This window comes from Pomacea canaliculata, linkage group LG11 (assembly GCF_003073045.1).
Source record: "Pomacea canaliculata isolate SZHN2017 linkage group LG11, ASM307304v1, whole genome shotgun sequence".
Classification (NCBI taxonomy): domain Eukaryota; kingdom Metazoa; phylum Mollusca; class Gastropoda; order Architaenioglossa; family Ampullariidae; genus Pomacea; species Pomacea canaliculata.
The window spans coordinates 8,621,248-8,642,243 of NC_037600.1; the positions used below are offsets into that span (position 1 = coordinate 8,621,248).

The window sequence follows — 20,996 nt, forward strand, 5'->3', positions numbered from 1 at the left end:
ACAGTCACAAAACAGCAAAATTGGATGCGTCTATTAATAAACTATATATAGCTTCAGTTAAATGACTATAACAATTCTTTACTAACGAGAGGTAAAATAAACAAGAAAATGGTGTTTTCTTTTCATTTAGCCATCACCCATTTCGGGGAAAGAATAAACTAAGTAATTGTAGCAATTAAGTACTATGAGAATAACTATTAGAAAACATAAGAAAGGTATCAAAGGAGAGTGGAGGGTGAATATGTACAAAAGTGATGGTTAAGAAAAACATATATTTACTATGTGTCCTGGAGTTGGGAGGTATCTCTGTTATGGATGTGTTTTTCCAAGGGTTTTGAGAGAGGATTGAGATTAGAAGATAGCTTGTAGGGTCACTTGGAACACCTGATTTATGTAGTGAGATTACTTTAGCTTGTTTAAGGTGCGATGGAAAGTAAGATTTATAAATACAGAGGTTTTACAGGTAGGTCAGGATTTCAGTAATGACCGGTGCTGAACGCTTTAGAATTTTGTTGTCGATGCTGTCTGGCCCTCCGGTGTTGGTATCTTTGAGTTTGGTAAGTGCTTGATATACTTCTAATATACTCATTGGGAGAATGAAAAGAGCGGTATAAATTTGTTTTGACTTACAGAAGTTTCGTAGTTTGTCTAGTTTGTTTTCTTGTGACTTGTCGTTTGACACCACCGTAGTAGCAATTCCTGCAAAATGTGCCTTCAGTGTGTTAGAGAGAATTTTAATTGTAGGACCGGTTTGTCTCGACTTGTTGGTTAATTATTGATGGCTTTCTAGATCATTTTAGTGTTCTTTCTGCATTCTATGAGTTTGCTAAAGAAGTTTCTCATCTTGCTTCGTTTCATAGCGGTGACAACATTTCTTTGTTTTTTGAACTCAGCTTTTTGGCCTCTCCTTTTAAGTGTGTCTCTTACATTAATCGCTTTCTGGACATCCAAGTCCAACAAAAACAAACAAAAAACAAACAAACAAAAAATTAAAGAATGGAAGGGATATCCCTCACCACTATCCGTACTTTTCTAAAAACAACTTTGCTCACTCCTGTTACTGAACACATCACACCATCACGTGATTCCTACGTCATTTATTGCCATGTCATGTCAACAATTCCATGCTCTGTGCATCGTAGCACAAACGGTTTTTTCCTCCAAAAACAATGACATATGCAGCGTGGCGAAACATGGCGTCAGGGTGAGCTAGACCGTGCCCACCACACCTGCCTGCCCTCCGAACCCGCCGCCCACCTGGCCGCCACCAAAGCCTCCTTCGCCCAGGCCTCCAAAACCAGATAGCAGAGGGAAGTGGGGCTTCCTCAGGCATCGGGTCTCGAACATCCCAGTCCTTGTGCGGACTCGGCAGCACTTATAGGGGTTGTCGGTGCCGATGGAAAGCCCCATGTATCGTCGCCTGCAGGTCTGGTCGCTGTTGCACTCTCCTAGCACTCCTACTCCTCCGATGCCAGCGGCTTGACGCTTCACAATGGAAGTTTCCGTCAGATCTCTGCCTCCCATTCTGTTGCAGTCAGGGTCCATTACTGACGGAAAGACAGTGAAAATGTTGCACAATATAAGTAGTGTATCTTGTAGACGATTTGCGCGAGTATGGGATTGTGGCGATAATAGAAGTTCTAGGTGTGGCATCACAATACGATTGTTCTCAAGTTAAGAGCGATTTCATGTTTCGCTCAACATGACAACCGATTATAAACTCAGTATGGAAGATTCAAAGACAAGGACTGAATCGAGAAAAATCGCTTTCAAACGACAGAAAAGAATGAAATAAGCAAATGATTTACTTACTAACACATTCGGATTGGGAGCCCATGCCGGACATACCCGTCCTCATGCAAATGAAACGTTCAGGACACACATACTTGCTCTGAGTCTGTGCGACACAAAAATGCTTTGTAAATAATAATGTTAGTATTATCAATAATAATGATGATGGTGGTGATGATAATGACTATGACGCCAGTAAAGACATCTTTCTTAGTGTTAACAGAAACTCAACACGCACATGAACAAGAGAAGAAGTATTCAAAACCCTAACCATGTTTCATCCACATATATTAAATCAACTTTTCAGTTTCATATTATAGCTTCTTAGATTAATCTATCTTTGACGAAACCTGTGTATCATCCTCATTATTACTCATTATCCAGATATAAATAAAGGTACTCACAGACATGCAAATGTTCCACATCTGGGACGTTGCCTAAAAAAAGAAAGATTAGGCTGTTAGTTTAAGTTAAAGAACTTTTGATTTTTGAAATGAAACTATCTTTTCTTGCAAGCTACAAGAATACATACGAGAAGAAACATCGATGACAACAAGACCAGAGACAGCAGCGCCATGTTGGATTCTAAAACACTGGAAACGTCACGGGTCTCGCTGCGGTCCAATCAGATGCTCTATCCACTGTGGACTCCGGCTTTTATACCTGAGTGTGGCAACATGTTTACTTCAGCACCAAAATTTTCGATCACTATCGGCTGACGGGTCAACATGTTGATCTCCCCATTTACGTATAATTAAAAATCTAAATTAAAAAAAAAACTCAAACGAGTATGAAACAGTTGAGTGACAAGGGATCACATATCCTCAATACAAACTTGAAAGTATAAGTTTGAAAACATTGATAACATCTGCTGTCAAAACATGATGGAGAGCAAAGTAAACAAACCGAAACTGCGTAACACGACCGAAACTGCGTTTAACGACAAAATTAAAAGAAAGGAAGAGTAGAAAAGAAACAAGAAGAAGAAAGAAAAAGGGGAAAAAACCCCAAAAGAAATGTAAGCTTTTGTCACAATGTGATTTCTTCTGAAATAAAGATGGATTGATAAACCGTTACTGAGTCTTACATCAAGAAGTTCAAGAAACCTATTTTAAAGCCAGTCATTAAAGACATTGCTTAAAACAAAAGCAAAAATAGAATAAGTAAAAAATAAAATTAAACAAACTTTTATTTTAAGTGTATTTAAAAGGGTAAATATTTGTTTTCCTTAGGTCACGTGATTTTCATTAATACATACACCTTAACATCTAAAGTGTGAAAGGCAGCATTTAAAAAATTCAAAGAGTGCCATTCACAATTTTATATTTAAGGTATATGTGTTAAAGGAAATCTCGAGACCAAAGGAAAAAAAATTACGAGTGAATGAGAGGATTTCTTTTTGAATTGAGTCTTTAGTATCAAGATCATCTTCTCTCATTAGTTTTCCACGCTCTCTCTCTCTGTAAAACGACATCCAAACTCTATCAGAGTTGCTGGGGTGGTGAACCGAATGACTGGCACATCATGTGTTGGCTTTTTTTTTTTTTTCGGTGAGTCTCTATCTGCAAAACAATCAAAAATACTGTCATCGCAAGACCACGTTATTACCTCGTCGTCACTCATCTGTCACCACCCCCAGCTCCGAGTGTACGTGGCATGAGAGGCGGTTCAAATGTCATGGTCTGAACACTAAACAGGTCAACAAATAAACAAGAGGCAGTATAAAAGGGACACAGTCTGAAGGCTTGAACTATTCGCTCCGGTAAAGACTTTGAACACTTTTGTCATCCAACGACAACCAGTGTCCGGGCTTCACAATGCTGCTGTTCTTCGTCGCTGTCACTGCCTCTGTCTTTCTAGGGGTAAGTGTTGTGTACGGATGCCATTTAAGGGCCATTTACTCTTTGAGTAAGCTACCTACACCTAGCTAGACTAACCATCTGGGCAAATGTAGTACCTAACAAGGCGAAGAGGAAAGATGGAAAGAAAGGAATAGGATAGTGATGTCAGAATGGGTTAGGGCGTCCCTACCTATACCTTCCAGGGGTCAGTTTGTACTTTTCTCCCAACAGTATCTTTTTTTGTGGATTGCCTTCCTAATTTCTCTATTTTGTTGTTTTGCCAGTGCAAGACAGAAAGATGTAAAAAATTTTTGTAAATGAAAGCTATTCTTAAAGTCGGTATAAATAAATTATAGCTTGATAGACTCATTCCTTATTATTCATTTCAAACTATTTTTTTTTAAAGACTCAGCTTATAAGTTTGATGCTAACTTCGTTGTATATTTACTCCTACAAACGAGCTCTGGTATTATATGCAAATTAGGATCGTTCATTATCAAACTACATAAGAAAATTGGTCGGCTGTCTTTTCGTTCTTGTAGTTTTAACCAAACCCTAACCAGAACATAGAGACTGCTTCCATTATTCAAGAAACAGTGTAGTGCACATCATTAAAGGAAACCCGTGTTAGACTGAGTTGTACACAAATAGCGAGAATATTACTGGTCTTCCTCTCATTTCAGGTCTCTTCACAGATGTATTCAGCATGCATGTCGGTGAGTACGCCTCACGCATCCAACGTGATTAGGGTTAACCTGTTATCACACATCTTTTCTACTGTAAACGGCCGCGGTCGTGATTTTGAGAGTGACATATGCTTAAATGGTAGTGAATAATTGGATTTGTAGTTAAATGCTTAAAAAGTTAGAATATTTTGACAATTAGGTTTAGGGAACGTCGCTGTCGGTTGGCACGGCTGAGATGAGAGTTGTTGTTTTCCTGTGTCGTGCAGCAAATTACCTGTGCCGAAAGCTTCACCTGTATGTATGTACGATCTCCACAAAGCTTCTACATGCGTCCCGCCTGCGTCCGTGAGTATATCAGAGACAAGCACAAGGAGATTTTACAAGTTTGTTAGTCGCCTCAATCCGAGTTAAACACTCTGCTAGCAGAGCACAGGCTTAGTAACCAAAAAACAAACAAACAAACAAACAAACAAAAACCCCGCTTAAATCTTTAGATGTCATCGTGTAGGCTGGTAGGAAGGTTGAGAAGAAAAGGAGAGAAGGGTAGTAAATTTGGAAGGGATGAAGCCTTGAAAGGAAAACATGAAGAAGGGGGGAAGGGTCAATTTTTCATGGTCATCTCGTCTTCTGTGGACAGAGATGGACGCTGACTGTCAGACGCTTGGCGGGTACGATTTGACCGACGTGGGCAACGTCAAGCGACAGATCGGAGGTCAGATGGGATGGATGCAGGCTGAAGGAGAGTGCAACAGTGACAGCATCTGTACCTACATGTACAACTTGGGTGGTGGATTCTATGGCGGAAGCTTCGGTGGAGGCATGGGCGGCGGCGGAATTAGCGGAGGAGGCATGGGCGGAGGACTGGAGGGTGGCATTGGAGGAGGTTTCGGAGGAACAGGGGGAATTGCAGGAGGCATGGAAGGAGGCATGGCACGTGACCATCCTTACAAATGCTGTCGGATGCGCTCGTATTCCGGGAACCTGGTGACGCGCTGCGTGCAGAAGCCGCACTACTTCATACAGTACGCCATGGGCTGACCTGTGACCCGTGTGTGAGCTGGTCCTGCAGGCGCAAGAAACGGTATCCATGTCAAGCTGCTGCTATGTTTGGCAATATGTACGCAGTGGTCAAAAGACAACAATAAATGAGTAACTGAAAAGGGCACTTGTTTATTTTAACATATGCGTGTGAGAGACATGTCAGCAGATATATATTTATATTATATGTACATGTATATGTGTTTGTATGTATGTGTGCATTTGAGTGCACGTGTGTGTATGTATTTGTGAGCACTAGCGTGTGTGTGTGAGAGAGAGAGGGGAATAATTTGTGTGCATGTTTCTTGCCTGCTGTGTGTTGATATCTTGCTTTCTGTTTCTCTGTTTCCCCTGTCTTTCATCAGAGGCGGCCTGAACAGTAGCTAACCCCCACTCCCAAAGGGAAGCCTCTATTCTCGGTCGGTTCGTGGGTACAGGTATTAGTCTTGTGACGATGTCCCACCAATTCGGGATTAGCACTACTTATTTCTAATGACTATTTGTCCACTCCGTGTTTGTGAATCACGCACGATACCACAAGAGAAACTATGAAAGTCGGTTTGGAAAAATACCCTTCCTGTACCTGACATACTTGAGGGAAATTTCTTTCAAACGAAGAACACTTGCTGAGGCCTCCCATCCACCCCTGGAGAACCAAGCAGAAAGAACCATTTAACTTTTAATCTTTCTGATGCCAGAAAACATTTTGGTACTTGCTTCATGACTCCAGATTTTTTTTTTTTTTTTAGTCTAGATCAGACCTGGGCAAAGGCCGGCCCGCGGGCCGGATCCGGCCCGCCTCCTGTCTCTGACCGGCCCACCCGCTGGCGAAGGATAGTATATATACTATACATACAGTACTGGGTAAAACTGAGTTAACTATATTAGTCCGGCCCTCTAAAACCATCCCAATGTCTCATGCGGCCCCTTGGGAAAATTAATTGCCCACCCCTGGTCTAGATGATGACAACAATAATGATTTAGAAGGTCGATATTTATAATTTAAGCCTAACGGGCCGATTACGTTGTCTTTTTCTTGAGCGTGCTTTGATTAAAGGTTGCATGTGGACTATACTGAGGCAACATTCTGTGTAAATTCAAACAAAAAATCTCGGTATGGTCGAGTACAGGATTTATTTATTTATTTTTTTTTATTACACACTTTTATTTAATTCACTTTGTCTTTCCGGTTGGAATTTTTATAATCGATTTTTCACTCCCTTCTTATCGTCCTAGTGTGTGAATTTTTCATCAGTTACTCATTCCCGGTACAATATTAAATAATTTCCAGCAGTCCACAAGTAGTAAAGTAAATTTTAAAAAAATAATTTTGCATAAAATGTTTAAGTCTAATAAAGCACCAGACACTAAACTAACTCTTGGTTGAATGCAATTAAAAGACAAACAAACAAGACTAGATGAAGTCAATAGCAAGACATTTCAATCGCTTTCATACCGAAGTTTCATATCAAACGTTGTGTAATGCGTGGGAGCAGCCAGCTATTTACACTGATTTGATTGCTTGTCCATCACGACAAGTAGTATGAGCGTGCTTATCATTAAAAAAATTGTTTTGTGTCTCGGTTAAAAGAAATTCAAAATACGCACATAACTTTGGTTGGGCACATTGTATAAAAGGCCACACCCCCCCCCCCAAAAAAAAGTAAAGAGCAGAATTAATATAGAAAGTAAAGCTATGTAAGTCATTACATTTAGCCTCTTACTTTCAAGTACCTATCTTCGCCTTCGCCTTGTGTAATCTGTTAAACCAAACCATTAGTTTGGTAAGTTACGAAGAAGGCTACATTGAGAAATAGAATGATGATAGATTTAATGTCATCATTTCAATATTTAATATTCATAATTTGCATACAGTTTATATTGAATTAAAGAAGGGAATAAATTCACAAAGTAACTCGAAAAAAATCATGGAAAATTAAAAAAGACTAACACTTTTTTAATGAAACAAGTAAAATTTTTAAAATACACTTTTATTTTAAATGTACTAAAAAGAGTAAAATAATTTTTTTCCTTGGGTCTCTAGATCATCTTTGAACATATAATTTCAATTATAAAAGTGTGACACATTCTTAGAAACATCGAAATAAAATACTACTTCTTTACCGTTTTTATCTATCTGTTAGGATGGAATGAGTGCCCCTAAAGCTTTTATATTTTAAGTTATATATATTAGAGAAAATATCAAAACCTAAGGAAAAAATTATTTTACCCTTTTTAGTACATTTAAAATAAAAGTGTGTTTAAAATGTTGTTTTTACTTCTTTTATTTATGATCAGTTCAATATATCATTTTTACTCTTTTTGACATAGGTCAAAACGTTTCTTATATGCAACCTACTGTAGACATGTTTATTTTTGATTTTTTTTTTTTTTTTCGTGATAAACTTTCTATATTTTCTCACTTTATCTCTGCGTAATGTTAAAGGTCCAAATATGGAACAGCATCGTGAAAATAGTCGATTCTCTGTTTCTTCACTTGCCTGGCCTGTTTCTGACCAATCACAGATCAGCACACTGCCCTAACCTTGTAGCAGTAAAGACGTGTATGTCAGTCAACACCATTGGCCGGATTGATAAGACACAATAATTATTAACTCACTTTCAATTGCTCACGATTAAAGAGAAATAACTGGTCTGGCTCTAACTCAAAAATTAATCAGTGAAGATGGAACATTAACAGACAAACAATAATGCTAGATTTGAACAGTAAAACTTAAAATAAAATAATAGGATTTACAGACAGAATAAATGTCGGAAAGACAAGAAAAGGGATAAATGGACGTTTATGTTGGTTACTAAAACAAAGGCCAACCCGAGTAAAGAATAGTTTTAAACAAGTGTATTGAGTTGTGATTAACATATACTCATTTATAAAATTCGTGCCAGAAGCTATTGGTAATGCCAGAAGTTTAAATTCCTGGTGTGTTATTTTTTAAAGTAATCTAAAACGATAATGTGATACTACATATTTAGTAACAAACTAATAACAGCTGAATGTATTGTAAACTTGCTAGTAAAAGGATAAGTCAACGTAAAATGAGCAAAATTGCAAGACGGCCTTAAATTGTAGATACATGTGTCTGTGTGTGTGTGTGTGGTTCGGGTAAGTGACATTCTTGTGTCATCCATGATTCACAAACACGGAGTGTAGGAATGATCAGGAAAACAGGAGTGAGTGGTACTCGCCCTAAGTTAGTGGGACATAGTGTTGCATCACCACATAATTGGAAAAGACGAACACATGTGCCCACGATCCTAATATAACAAACATACTGAGAATGAAGGAGAGACAGAGGAACAAATATAGAAACACACACACAGAGAAAGAATGCGCACAAATACACACAAACGTGCTCGCGAACGCATATAGATATATACACGCGCACACATACAAACACATAGCTAAATGCACACATGCACACATATGTTTATATAAGAATATATATATATATCTCTGCTGATATGTCTCTCACACGCATGTGTTAAAATAAACAAGTGCCCTTTTCAGTTACTCATTTATTGTTGTCTTTTGACCACTGCGTACATTTTGCCAAACAGAGCAGCAGCTTGACATGGATACCCTTTCTTGCACCTGCAGGACCAGCTCACACACGGGTCACAGGTCAGCCCATGGCGTACTGTATGAAGTAGTGCGGCTTCTGCACGCAGCGCGTCACCAGGTTCCCGGAATACGAGCGCATCCGACAGCATTTGTAAGGATGGTCACGTGCCATGCCTCCTTCCATGCCTCCTGCAATTCCCCCTGTTCCTCCGAAACCTCCTCCCATGCCACCCTCCAGTCCTCCGCCCATGCCTCCTCCGCTAATTCCGCCGCCGCCCATGCCTCCACCGAAGCTTCCGCCATAGAATCCACCACCCAAGTTGTACATGTAGGTACAGATGCTGTCGCTGTTGCACTCTCCTTCAGCCTGCATCCACCCCATCTGACCTCCGATCTGTCGCTTGACGTTGCCCACGTCGGTCAAATCGTACCCGCCAAGCGTCTGACAGTCAGCGTCCATCTCTGCCCACAGAAGACGAAATGACCATGAAAAAGTGACCCTTCCCCCCTTCTTCATGTTTTCCTTTCAATTCACTACCTTCCTCTCCACTCTTTTCTTCTCAACCTTCCTATCAGCCCACCAGACCACACGATGACATCATAAGATTTAAGCGGGTTTTTGTTTGTTTGTTTGTTTGTTTGTTTTTTGTTTGTTTGTTTGTTTGTTTGTTTGTTTGTTTGTTTGTTTGTTTTTTTGGTTACTAAGCCTGTGCTCTGCTAGCCGAGTGTTTAACTCGGATTGAGGCGACTAACAAACTTGTAAAATCTCCTTGTGCTTGTCTCTGATATACTCACGGACGCAGGCGGGACGCATGTAGAAGCTTTGTGGAGATCGTACATACATACAGGTGAAGCCTTCGGCACAGGTAATTTGCTGCACGACACAGGAAAACAACAACTCTCATCTCAGCCGTGCCAACCGACAGCGACGTTCCCTAAACCTAATTGTCAAAATATTCTAACTTTTTAAGCATTTCACTACAAATCCAATTATTCACTACCATTTAAGCATATGTCACTCTCAAAATCACGACCGCGGCCGTTTACAGTGGAAAAGATGTATGATAGCAGGTTAACCCTAATCACGTTGGATGCGTGAGGCATACTCACCGACATGCATGCTGAATACATCTGTGAAGACACCTGAAATGAGAGGAAGACCAGTAATGTTCTCGCTATTTGTGTACAACCCAGTCTAACACGGGTTCCTTTAATGATGTGCACTACACTGTTTCTTGAATAATGCAAGCAGTCTCTATGTTCTGGTTAGGGTTTGGTTAAAACTACAAGAACGAAAAGACAGCCGACCAATTTTCTTATGTAGTTTGATAATGAACGATCCTAATTTTCATACAATACCAGAGCTCATTTGTAGGAGTAAATATACAACGAAGTTAGCATCAAACTTGATAAGCTGCGTCTGTTTAAAAAAATAGTTTGAAACGAATAATAAGGAATGAGTCTATAAAGCTATAATTTATTTATACCGACTTTAAGAATAGCTTTCATTTACAACAATTTTTTACATCTTTTTGTCTTGCACTGGAAAACAACAAAATAGAGAAATCAGGAAGGCAATCCACAAAAAAGAGATACTGTTGGGAGAAAAGTACAAACTGACCCCTGGAAGGTATAGGTAGGGACGCCCTAACCCATTCTGACATCACTATCCTATTCCTTTCTTTCTATCTTTCCTCTTCGCCTTGTTAGGTACTACATTTGCCCAGATGGTTAGTCTAGCTAGGTGTAGGTATCTTACTCAAAGAGTAAATCGCCATTAAATGGCATCCGTACACAACACTTACCCCTAGAAAGACAGAGGCAGTGACAGCGACGAAGAACAGCAGCATTGTGAAGCCCGGACACTGGTTGTCGTTGGATGACAAAAGTGTTCAAAGTCTTTACCGGAGCGAATAGTTGAAGCCTTCAAACAGTGTCCCTTTTATACTGCCTCTTGTTTATTTGTTGACCTGTTTAGTGTTCAGACCATGACATTTGAACCGCCTCTCATGCCACGTACACTCGGAGCTGGTGGTGGTGACAGATGAGTGACGACGAGGCAATAACGTGGTCTTGCGATGACAGTGTTTTTGAAAGATTGTTTCACAGATACAGGCTCATCAAAAAAAAAAGCCAACACATGATGTGCCAGTCATTCGGTTCACCACCCCAGCAACTCTGATAGAGTTTGGATGTCGTTTTACAGAGAGAGAGAGCGTGGAAAACTAATGAGAGAAGATGATCTTGATACTAAAGACTCAATTCAAAAAGAAATCCTCTCATTCACTCGTAATTTTTTTTCCTTTGGTCTCGAGATTTCCTTTAACACATATACCTTAAATATAAAATTGTGAATGGCACTCTTTGAATTTTTTAAATGCTGCCTTTCACACTTTAGATGTTAAGGTGTATGTATTAATGAAAATCACGTGACCTAAGGAAAACAAATATTTACCCTTTTAAATACACTTAAAATAAAAGTTTGTTTAATTTTATTTTTTACTTATTCTATTTTTGCTTTTGTTTTAAGCAATGTCTTTAATGACTGGCTTTAAAATAGGTTTCTTGAACTTCTTGATGTAAGACTCAGTAACGGTTTATCCATCCATCTTTATTTCAGAAGAAATCACATTGTGACAAAAGCTTACATTTCTTTTGGGGTTTTTTCCCCTTTTTCTTTCTTCTTCTTGTTTCTTTTCTACTCTTCCTTTCTTTTAATTTTGTCGTGAAACGCAGTTTCAGTCGTGATACGCAGTTTCGGTTTGTTTACTTTGCTCTCCATCATGTTTTGACAGCAGATGTTATCAATGTTTTCAAACTTATACTTTCAAGTTTGTATTGAGGATATGTGATCCCTTGTCACTCAACTGTTTCATACTCGTTTGAGTTTTTTTTAATTTTGATTTTTAATTATAAGTAAATGGTGAGATCAACATGTTGACCCGTCAGCCGATAGTGATCGAAAATTTTGGTGCTGAAGTAAACATGTTGCCACACTCAGGTATAAAAGCCGGAGTCCACAGTGGATAGAGCATCTGATTGGACCGCAGCGAGACCCGTGACGTTTCCAGTGTTTTAGAATCCAACATGGCGCTGCTGTCTCTGGTCTTGTTGTCATCGATGTTTCTTCTCGTATGTATCCCTTTAGTTAGCAAGAAAAGATAGTTTAATTTCAAAAATCAAAAGTTCTTTAACTTTAACTAACAGCCTAATCTTTCTTTTTTTAGGCAACGTCCCAGATGTGGAACATTTGCATGTCTGTGAGTACCTTTATTTATATCTGGATAATGATTAATAATGAGGATGATATAAAGGTTTCGTCAAAGATAGATTAATCTAAGAAGCTATAATATGAAACTGAAAAGTTGATTTAATATATGTAGATGAAACATGGTTAGGGTTTTGAATACTTCTTCTCTTGTTCATGTGCGTGTTGAGTTTCTGTTAACACTAAGAAAGATGTCTTTACTGGCGTCGTAATCATTATCATCACCACCATCATCATTATCATTCGTAATACTAACATTATTATTTAAAAAGCATTTTTGTGTCGCACAGACTCAGAGCAAGTATGTGTGTCCTGAACGTTTCATTTGCATGAGGACGGGTATGTCCGGCTCCCAATCCGAATGTGTTAGTAAGTAAATCATTTGCTTATTTCATTCTTTTCTGTCGTTTGAAAGCGATTTTTCTCGATTCAGTCCTTGTCTTCGAATCTTCCATACTGAGTTTGTAATCGGTTGTTATGTTGAGCAAATCATGAAATCGCTCTCAACTTGAGAACAATCGTATTGTGATGCCACACCTAGAACTTCTATTATCGCCACAATCCCATACTCGCGCAAATCGTCTACAAGATACACTACTTATATTGTGCAACATTTTCACTGTCTTTCCGTCAGTAATGGACGCTGACTGCAACAAAATGGGAGCCAGAGATCTGACGGAAACTTCCATTGTGAAGCGTCAAGCCGCTGGCATCGGAGGAGTAGGAGTGCTAGGAGAGTGCAACAGCGACCAGACCTGCAGGCGACGATACATGGGGCTTTCCATCGGCACGACAACCCTATAAGTGCTGCCGAGTCCGCACAAGGACTGGGATGTTCGAGACCCGATGCCTGAGGAAGCCCCACTTCCCTCTGCTATCTGGTTTTGGAGGCCTGGGCGAAGGAGGCTTTGGTGGCGGCCAGGTGGGCGGCGGGTTCGGAGGGCAGGCAGGTGTGGTGGGCACGGTCTAGCTCACCCTGACGCCATGTTTCGCCACGCTGCATATGTCATTGTTTTTGGAGGAAAAAACCGTTTGTGCTACGATGCACAGAGCATGGAATTGTTGACATGACATGGCAATAAATGACATAGGAATCACGTGATGGTGTGACGTGTTCAGTAACAGGAGTGAGCAAAGTTGTTTTTAGAAAAGTACGGATAGTGGTGAGGGATATCCCTTCCATTCTTTAATTTTTTGTTTGTTTGTTTTTTGTTTGTTTTTGTTGGACTTGGATGTCCAGAAAGCGATTAATGTAAGAGACACACTTAAAAAGAGAGGCCAAAAAGCTGAGTTCAAAAAACAAAGAAATGTTGTCACCGCTATGAAACGAAGCAAGATGAGAAACTACTTTAGCAAACTCATAGAATGCAGAAAGAACACTAAACTGATCTAGAAAGTCATCAAACAATTAACCAACAAGTCAAGACAAACCAGTCCTACAATTAAAATTCTCTCTAACACACTGAAGGCACATTTTGCAGGAATTGCTACTACGGTGGTGTCAAACGACAAGTCACAAGAAAACAAACTAGACAAACTACGAAACTTCTGTAAGTCAAAACAAATTGATACCGCTCTTTTCATTCTCCCAATGAGTATATTAGAAGTATATCAAGCACTTACCAAACTCAAAGATACCAACACCGGAGGGCCAGACAGCATCGACAACAAAATTCTAAAGCGTTCAGCACCGGTCATTACTGAAATCCTGACCTACCTGTAAAACCTCTGTATTTATAAATCTTCCTTTCCATCGCACCTTAAACAAGCTAAAGTAATCTCACTACATAAATCAGGTGTTCCAAGTGACCCTACAAGCTATCTTCTAATCTCAATCCTCTCTCAAAACCCTTGGAAAAACACATCCATAACAGAGATACCTCCCAACTCCAGGACACATAGTAAATATATGTTTTTCTTAACCATCACTTTTGTACATATTCACCCTCCACTCTCCTTTGATACCTTTCTTATGTTTTCTAATAGTTATTCTCATAGTACTTAATTGCTACAATTACTTAGTTTATTCTTTCCCCTTAATGGGTGATGGCTAAATGAAAAGAAAACACCATTTTCTTGTTTATTTTACCTCTCGTTAATAAAGAATTGTCATTGTCATAGTCATTTAACTGAAGCTATATATAGTTTATTAATAGACGCATCCAATTTTGCGGTTTTGTGACTGTGCTATGAATAATTTAGTGTTTTATTAGCTTGTTGATGAAGCACAGTTCTCGATTCCACTGTAGACACTACTAATGCAGATAAATTGTTAGTTCGCGTGTTTTGATAAATATATGATTGCGAGGTTTTCAGGACAGCTGACAATGCGTTGATCGTTAGATATGAAGGAAAAGGCAAGTGAAAGAATGAGTTTAACGATAGGTACAGACTCTGTTTCGGGTAAAAAAATTATCTGTTAAGTTTTATTTCTTGCTGAGTAGGCGCGCCATTGCTGCAGAAAAGATATTGCAGTGTACTTATCTATGTTTTGTCCGAAATAGGAGAAAAAGTGACGAAAGAGAGACTATTTTCACATAACACTGCAGTCTTCACTTCGAACATCACGCTGAGACAAAGTGGAAAATATAGAAAGTTTATTAACAAATATAAAATTAACATTTCTGCATCATGTTGTACATGAAAACATGAAATATCACTTCAATAAAAGTAAAAATAACATTAAAATGATGATGAAAAGGAATTAATGCATACGATTACGTGAAGAAAAAAAAAACATTTTTAAAAATCCACAGTTTCCCTTTACATGCAGTCTGTTGTCTCGCTCTTTGCTTTTCTAGAGGCATGCAGGTATGACGCGAATACAGATGATATTTATTACACCGATTAATGCCGATTTGTTCAATGGCTGGCTGGCCCTGCTCATAAAACAGTCGAATACCGCTGACGTACATCAATTTTTAGTACATTTAAAATAAAAGTGTGTTTAAAATTTTGTTTTTGCTTATTTTATTTATGATCAGTTCAATATATCATTTTTACTCTTGTTGACATAGGTCAAAACGTTTCTTATATGCAACACACTGTAGACATGTTTATTTTTGATTTTATTTTCGTGATAAACTTTCTATATTTTCTCACTTTGTCTCTGCGTAATATTAAAAGTCCAAATATGGAACAGCATCGTGAAAATAGTCGATTCTCTGTTTCTTCACTTGCCTGGCCTGTTTCTGACCAATCACAGATCAGCACACTGCCCTAACCTTGTAGCAGTCAAGACGTGTATGTCAGTCAACACCATTGGCCAGATTGATAAGACACAATAATTATTAACTCACTTTCAATTGCTCACGATTAAAGAGAAATAACTGGTCTGGCTCTAACTCAAAAATTAATCAGTGAAGATGGAACATTAACAGACAAACAATAATGCTAGATTTGAACAGTAAAACTTAAAATAAAATAATAGGATTTACAGACAGAATAAATGTCGGAAAAACAAGAAAAGGGATAAGTGGACGTTTATGTTGGTTACTAAAACAAAGGCCAACCCGAGTAAAGAATAGTTTTAAACAAGTGTATTGAGTTGTGATGAACATATACTCAGTTATAAAATTCGTGCCCGAAGCTATTGGTAATGCCAGAAGTTTAAATTCCTGGTGTGTTATTTTTTAAAGTAATCTAAAACGATAATGTGATATTACATATTTAGTAACAAACTAATAACAGCTGAATGTCTTGTAAACTTGCTAGTAAAATGATAAGTCAACGTAAAATGAGCAAAATTGCAAGACGGCCTTAAATTGTAGATACATGTGTCTGTGTGTGTGTGTGGTTCGGGTAAGTGACATTCTTGTGTCATCCATGATTCACAAACACGGAGTGTAGGAATGATCAGGAAAACAGGAGTGAGTGGTACTCGCCCTAAGTTAGTGGGACATAGTGTTGCATCACCACATAATTCGAAAAGACGAACACATGTGCCCACGATCCTAATATAACAGACATACTGAGAAAGAAGGAGAGACAGAGGAACAAATATAGAAACACACACACAGAGAAAGAATGCGCACAAATACACACAAACGTGCTCGCGAACGCATATAGATATATACACGCGCACACATACAAACACATAGCTAAATGCACACATGCACACATATGTTTATATACGAATATATATCTCTCTGCTGACATGTCTCTCACACGCATTTGTTAAAATAAACAAGTGCCCTTTTCAGTTACTCATTTATTGTTGTCTTTTGACCACTGCGTACATTTTGCCAAACAGAGCAGCAGCTTGACATGGATACCGTTTCTTGCGCCTGCAGGACCAGCTCACACACGGGTCACAGGTCAGCCCATGGCGTACTGTATGAAGTAGTGCGGCTTCTGCACGCAGCGCGTCACCAGGTTCCCGGAATACGAGCGCATCCGACAGCACTTGTAAGGATGGTCACGTGCAATGCCTCCTTCCATGCCTCCTGCAATTCCCCCTGTTCCTCCGAAACCTCCTCCCATGCCACCCTCCATTCCTCCGCCGATGCCTCCTCCGCTAATTCCGCCGCCGCCCATGCCTCCACCGAAGCTTCCGCCATAGAATCCACCACCCAAGTTGTACATGTAGGTACAGATGCTGTCACTGTTGCACTCTCCTTCAGCCTGCATCCACCCCATCTGACCTCCGATCTGTCGCTTGACGTTGCCCACGTCGGTCAAATCGTACCCGCCAAGCGTCTGACAGTCAGCGTCCATCTCTGTCCACAGAAGACGAGATGACCATGAAAAATTGACCCTTCCCCCCTTCTTCATGTTTTCCTTTCGATTCACTACCTTCCTCTCCACTCTTTTCTTCTCAACCTTCCTATCAGCCCACACGATGACATCTAAAGATTTAAGCGGGTTTTTGTTTGTTTGTTTGTTTGTTTGTTTTTGTTTGTTTGTTTGTTTGTTTGTTTGTTTGTTTGTTTGTTTGTTTGTTTTTTGGTTACTAAGCCTGTGCTCTGCTAGCCGAGTGTTTAACTCGGATTGAGGCGACTAACAAACTTGTAAAATCTCCTTGTGCTTGTCTCTGATATACTCACGGACGCAGGCGGGACGCATGTAGAAGCTTTGTGGAGATCGTACATACATACAGGTGAAGCCTTCGGCACAGGTAATTTGCTGCACGACACAGGAAAACAACAACTCTCATCTCAGCCGTGCCAACCGACAGCGATGTTCCCTAAACCTAATTGTCAAAATATTCTAACTTTTTAAGCATTTAACTACAAGTTCAATTATTCACTACCATTTAAGCATATGTCACTCTCAAAATCACGACCGCGGCCGTTTACAGTGTTAAAGATGTATGATAACAGGTTAACCCTAATCACGTTGGATGCGTGAGGCGTACTCACCGACATGCATGCTGAATACATCTGTGAAGACACCTGAAATGAGAGGAAGACCAGTAATGTTCTCACTATTTGTGTACAGCTCAGTCTAACACGGGTTTCCTTTAATGATGTGCACTACACTGTTTCTTGAATGATGCAAACAGTCTCTATGTTCTTGTTAGGGTTTGGTTAAAACTACAAGAACGAAAAGACAGCCGACCAATTTTCTTATGTAGTTTGATAACGAACATTCCTAATTTGCATACAATACCAGAGCTCGTTTGTAGGAGTAAATATACAACGAAGTTAGCATCAAACTTGATAAGCTGCGTCTGTTTAAAAAAATAGTTTGAAATGAATAATAAGGAATGAGTCTATCAAACTATAATTTATTTATAACGACTCTAAGAATAGCTTTCATTTACAACAATTTTTTACATCTTTCCGTCTTGCACTGGGAAAACAACAAAATATAGAAATCAGGATGGCAATCCACAAAAAAAGATACTGTTGGGAGAAAAGTACAAACTGACCCCTGGAAGGTATAGTTAGGGAAGCTATAACCCATTCTGACATCACTATCCTATTCCTTTCTTTCTATCTTTCCTCTTCGCCTTGTTAGGTACTACATTTGCCCAGATGGTTAGTCTAGCTAGGTGTAGGTAGCTTACTCAAAGAGTAAATGGCCATTAAATGGCATCCGTACACAACACTTACCCCTAGAAAGACAGAGGCAGTGACAGCGACGAAGAACAGCAGCATTGTGAAGCCCGGACACTGGTTGTCGTTGGATGACAAAAGTGTTCAAAGTCTTTACCGGAGCGAATAGTTCAAGCCTTCAAACTGTGTCCCTTTTATAGTCCCTCTTGTTTATTTGTTGACCTGTTTAGTGTTCAGACCATGACATTTGAACCGCCTCTCATGCCACGTACACTCGGAGCTGGTGGTGGTGACAGATGAGTGACGACGAGGTAATAACGTGGTCTTGCGATGACAGTGTTTTTGAAAGATTGTTTCACAGATACAGGCTCATCAAAAAAAAAAGCCAACACATGATGTGCCAGTCATTCGGTTCACCACCCCAGCAACTCTGATAGAGTTTGGATGTCGTTTTACAGAGAGAGAGAGCGTGGAAAACTAATGAGAGAAGATGATCTTGATACTAAAGACTCAATTCAAAAAGAAATCCTCTCATTCACTCGTAATTTTTTTCCTTAGGTCTCGAGATTTCCTTTAACACATATAACTTAAATATAAAATTGTGAATGGCTCTCTTTGAATTTTTTAAATGCTGCCTTTCACACTTTTAGATGCTAAGGTGTACGTCTTAAAGAAAATCACGTGACCTAAGGAAAGCAAATATTTAACCTTTTTAATACACTTAAAATAAAAGTTTGTTTAATTTTATTTTTTACTTATTCTATTTTTGCTTTTGTTTTAAGCAATGTCTTTAATGACTGGCTTTAAAATAAATTTCTTGAACTTCTTGATGTAAGACTCAGTAACGGTTTATCCATCCATCTTTATTTCAGAAGAAATCACATTGTGACAAAAGCTTACATTTCTTTTGGGGTTTTTTCCCCTTTTTCTTTCTTCTTCTTGTTTCTTTTCTACTCTTCCTTTCTTTTAATTTTGTCGTGAAACGCAGTTTCAGTCGTGATACGCAGTTTCGGTTTGTTTACTTTGCTCTCCATCATGTTTTGACAACAGATGTTATCAATGTTTTCAAACTTATACTTTCAAGTTTGTAATGAGGATATGTGATCCCTTGTCACTCAACTGTTTCATACTCGTTTGAGGTTTTTTTTAATTTTGATTTTTAATTATAAGTAAATGGTGAGATCAACATGTTGACCCGTCAGCCGATAGTGATCGAAAATTTTGGTGCTGAAGTAAACATGTTGCCACACTCAGGTATAAAAGCCGGAGTCCACAGTGGATAGAGCATCTGATTGGACCGCAGCGAGACCCGTGACGTTTCCAGTGTTTTAGAATCCAACATGGCGCTGCTGTCTCTGGTCTTGTTGTCATCGATGTTTCTTCTCGTATGTATCCCTTTAGTTAGCAAGAAAAGATAGTTTAATTTCAAAAATCAAAAGTTCTTTAACTTTAACTAACAGCCTAATCTTTCTTTTTTTAGGCAACGTCCCAGATGTGGAACATTTGCATGTCTGTGAGTACCTTTATTTATATCTGGATAATGAGTAATAATGAGGATGATATAAAGGTTTCGTCAAAGATAGATTAATCTAAGAAGCTATAATATGAAACTGAAAAGTTGATTTAATATATGTAGATGAAACATGGTTAGGGTTTTGAATACTTCTTCTCTTGTTCATGTGCGTGTTGAGTTTCTGTTTACACAAAAAAAGATGTCTTTACTGGCGTCGTAATCATTATCATCACCACCATCATCATTATCATTCATAATACTAACATTATTATTTACAAAGCATTTTTGTGTCGCACAGACTCAGAGCAAGTATGTGTGTCCTGAACGTTTCATTTGCATGAGGATGGGTATGTCCGGCATGGGCTCCCAAGCCGAATGTGTTAGTAAGTAAATCCTTTTTTCTAATTTCATTCTTTTCCTTGTTTTGAAAGCTATTTTTCTCGATTCAGTCCTTGTCTTCGAATCTTCCATACTGAGTTTGTAATCGGTTGTTATGTTGAGCAAATCATGAAATCGCTCTCAACTTGAGAACAATCGAATTGTGATGCCACACCTAGAACTTCTATTATCGCCACAATCCCATACTCGCGCAAATCGTCTACAAGATACACTACTTATATTGTGCAACATTTTCACTGTCTTTCCGTCAGTAATGGACGCTGACTGCAACAAAATGGGAGCCAGAGATCTGACGGAAACTTCCATTGTGAAGCGTCAAGCCGCTGGCATCGGAGGAGTAGGAGTGCTAGGAGAGTGCAACAGCGACCAGACCTGCAGGCGACGATACATGGGGCTTTCCATCGGCACCGACAACCCCTATAAGTGCTGCCGAGTCCGCACAAGGACTGGGATGTACCAGACCCGATGCCTGAGGAAGCCCCACTTCCCTCTGCTATCTGGTTTTGGAGGCCTGGGCGAAGGAGGCTTTGGTGGCGGCCAGGTAGGCGGCGAGTTCGGTGGGCAGGCAGGTGTGGTGGGCACACTCTAGCTCACCCTGACGCCATGTTTCGCCACGCTGCATATGTCATTGTTTTTGGAGGAAAAAACCGTTTGTGCTACGATGCACAGAGCATGGAATTGATGACATGACATGGCAATAAATGACATAGGAATCACGTGATGGTGTGACGTGTTCAGTAACAGGAGTGAGCAAAGTTGTTTTTAGAAACGTACCGATAGTGGTGAGGGATATCCCTTCCATTCTTTAATTTTTTGTTTGTTTGTTTGTTTGTTTGTTTTTTTGTTCGACTCGGAGGTGCAGAAAGCGATTAATGTAA

The 20,996-nt window shown here is 39.4% G+C and overlaps 6 protein-coding genes across 6 annotated transcripts; 3 read left to right on the plus strand and 3 right to left on the minus strand.

Annotated features, from left to right (window-relative positions):
- Positions 1-1,080: 1,080 nt before the first annotated feature.
- On the minus strand, positions 1,081-2,447 carry LOC112576087. The gene is made up of 4 exons (XM_025258337.1): positions 2,324-2,447; positions 2,196-2,228; positions 1,813-1,897; positions 1,081-1,547 (listed from the first exon to the last, which is right to left on the minus strand). The coding sequence occupies exons 1-4, from the start codon at positions 2,366-2,368 to the stop codon at positions 1,210-1,212; spliced, it is 501 nt and encodes a 166-aa protein (XP_025114122.1). The 5' UTR covers positions 2,369-2,447; the 3' UTR covers positions 1,081-1,209.
- Positions 2,448-3,527: 1,080 nt separating this feature from the next.
- On the plus strand, positions 3,528-5,478 carry LOC112575480 (keratin, type I cytoskeletal 10-like). The gene is made up of 4 exons (XM_025257379.1): positions 3,528-3,653; positions 4,316-4,348; positions 4,585-4,663; positions 4,956-5,478. Exons 1-4 carry the CDS (start codon positions 3,609-3,611, stop codon positions 5,354-5,356), a joined length of 558 nt encoding a protein of 185 aa, XP_025113164.1. The 5' UTR covers positions 3,528-3,608; the 3' UTR covers positions 5,357-5,478.
- A 3,400-nt stretch (positions 5,479-8,878) lies between these two features.
- Positions 8,879-10,871, minus strand: LOC112575474 (keratin, type I cytoskeletal 10-like). Its single transcript, XM_025257371.1, has 4 exons — positions 10,745-10,871; positions 10,050-10,082; positions 9,735-9,813; positions 8,879-9,401 (listed from the first exon to the last, which is right to left on the minus strand). Exons 1-4 carry the CDS (start codon positions 10,787-10,789, stop codon positions 9,001-9,003), a joined length of 558 nt encoding a protein of 185 aa, XP_025113156.1. The 5' UTR covers positions 10,790-10,871; the 3' UTR covers positions 8,879-9,000.
- A 1,076-nt stretch (positions 10,872-11,947) lies between these two features.
- LOC112575620 lies at positions 11,948-13,306 on the plus strand. Its single transcript, XM_025257595.1, has 4 exons — positions 11,948-12,071; positions 12,167-12,199; positions 12,498-12,576; positions 12,842-13,306. Exons 1-4 carry the CDS (start codon positions 12,027-12,029, stop codon positions 13,009-13,011), a joined length of 327 nt encoding a protein of 108 aa, XP_025113380.1. The 5' UTR covers positions 11,948-12,026; the 3' UTR covers positions 13,012-13,306.
- A 3,096-nt stretch (positions 13,307-16,402) lies between these two features.
- On the minus strand, positions 16,403-18,390 carry LOC112575501 (keratin, type I cytoskeletal 10-like). The gene is made up of 4 exons (XM_025257410.1): positions 18,264-18,390; positions 17,568-17,600; positions 17,253-17,331; positions 16,403-16,925 (listed from the first exon to the last, which is right to left on the minus strand). The coding sequence occupies exons 1-4, from the start codon at positions 18,306-18,308 to the stop codon at positions 16,525-16,527; spliced, it is 558 nt and encodes a 185-aa protein (XP_025113195.1). The 5' UTR covers positions 18,309-18,390; the 3' UTR covers positions 16,403-16,524.
- Positions 18,391-19,467: 1,077 nt separating this feature from the next.
- Positions 19,468-20,836, plus strand: LOC112575570. The gene is made up of 4 exons (XM_025257517.1): positions 19,468-19,591; positions 19,687-19,719; positions 20,018-20,102; positions 20,370-20,836. The coding sequence occupies exons 1-4, from the start codon at positions 19,547-19,549 to the stop codon at positions 20,705-20,707; spliced, it is 501 nt and encodes a 166-aa protein (XP_025113302.1). The 5' UTR covers positions 19,468-19,546; the 3' UTR covers positions 20,708-20,836.
- Positions 20,837-20,996: the final 160 nt, after the last annotated feature.

Coding starts and splice junctions, on each gene's coding strand:
- LOC112575501 (XM_025257410.1), bottom strand. CDS start 18,308: ATGCTGCTGTTCTTCGTCGCTGTCACTGCCTCTGTCTTTCTAGGG. Junction 17,332..17,567: donor TGTATTCAGCATGCATGTCG/GTGAGTACGCCT, acceptor TGTGTCGTGCAG/CAAATTACCTGTGCCGAAGG. Junction 16,926..17,252: donor CATGCGTCCCGCCTGCGTCC/GTGAGTATATCA, acceptor TTCTGTGGACAG/AGATGGACGCTGACTGTCAG.
- LOC112575620 (XM_025257595.1), top strand. CDS start 12,027: ATGGCGCTGCTGTCTCTGGTCTTGTTGTCATCGATGTTTCTTCTC. Junction 12,072..12,166: donor TGTCATCGATGTTTCTTCTC/GTATGTATCCCT, acceptor TTCTTTTTTTAG/GCAACGTCCCAGATGTGGAA. Junction 12,577..12,841: donor CTCCCAATCCGAATGTGTTA/GTAAGTAAATCA, acceptor TCTTTCCGTCAG/TAATGGACGCTGACTGCAAC.
- LOC112575474 (XM_025257371.1), bottom strand. CDS start 10,789: ATGCTGCTGTTCTTCGTCGCTGTCACTGCCTCTGTCTTTCTAGGG. Junction 10,083..10,744: donor CTGCCTCTGTCTTTCTAGGG/GTAAGTGTTGTG, acceptor CTCTCATTTCAG/GTGTCTTCACAGATGTATTC. Junction 9,814..10,049: donor TGTATTCAGCATGCATGTCG/GTGAGTATGCCT, acceptor TGTGTCGTGCAG/CAAATTACCTGTGCCGAAGG.
- LOC112576087 (XM_025258337.1), bottom strand. CDS start 2,368: ATGGCGCTGCTGTCTCTGGTCTTGTTGTCATCGATGTTTCTTCTC. Junction 2,229..2,323: donor TGTCATCGATGTTTCTTCTC/GTATGTATTCTT, acceptor TTCTTTTTTTAG/GCAACGTCCCAGATGTGGAA. Junction 1,898..2,195: donor TGTGGAACATTTGCATGTCT/GTGAGTACCTTT, acceptor TGTGTCGCACAG/ACTCAGAGCAAGTATGTGTG.
- LOC112575480 (XM_025257379.1), top strand. CDS start 3,609: ATGCTGCTGTTCTTCGTCGCTGTCACTGCCTCTGTCTTTCTAGGG. Junction 4,349..4,584: donor TGTATTCAGCATGCATGTCG/GTGAGTACGCCT, acceptor TGTGTCGTGCAG/CAAATTACCTGTGCCGAAAG. Junction 4,664..4,955: donor CATGCGTCCCGCCTGCGTCC/GTGAGTATATCA, acceptor TTCTGTGGACAG/AGATGGACGCTGACTGTCAG.
- LOC112575570 (XM_025257517.1), top strand. CDS start 19,547: ATGGCGCTGCTGTCTCTGGTCTTGTTGTCATCGATGTTTCTTCTC. Junction 19,592..19,686: donor TGTCATCGATGTTTCTTCTC/GTATGTATCCCT, acceptor TTCTTTTTTTAG/GCAACGTCCCAGATGTGGAA. Junction 19,720..20,017: donor TGTGGAACATTTGCATGTCT/GTGAGTACCTTT, acceptor TGTGTCGCACAG/ACTCAGAGCAAGTATGTGTG.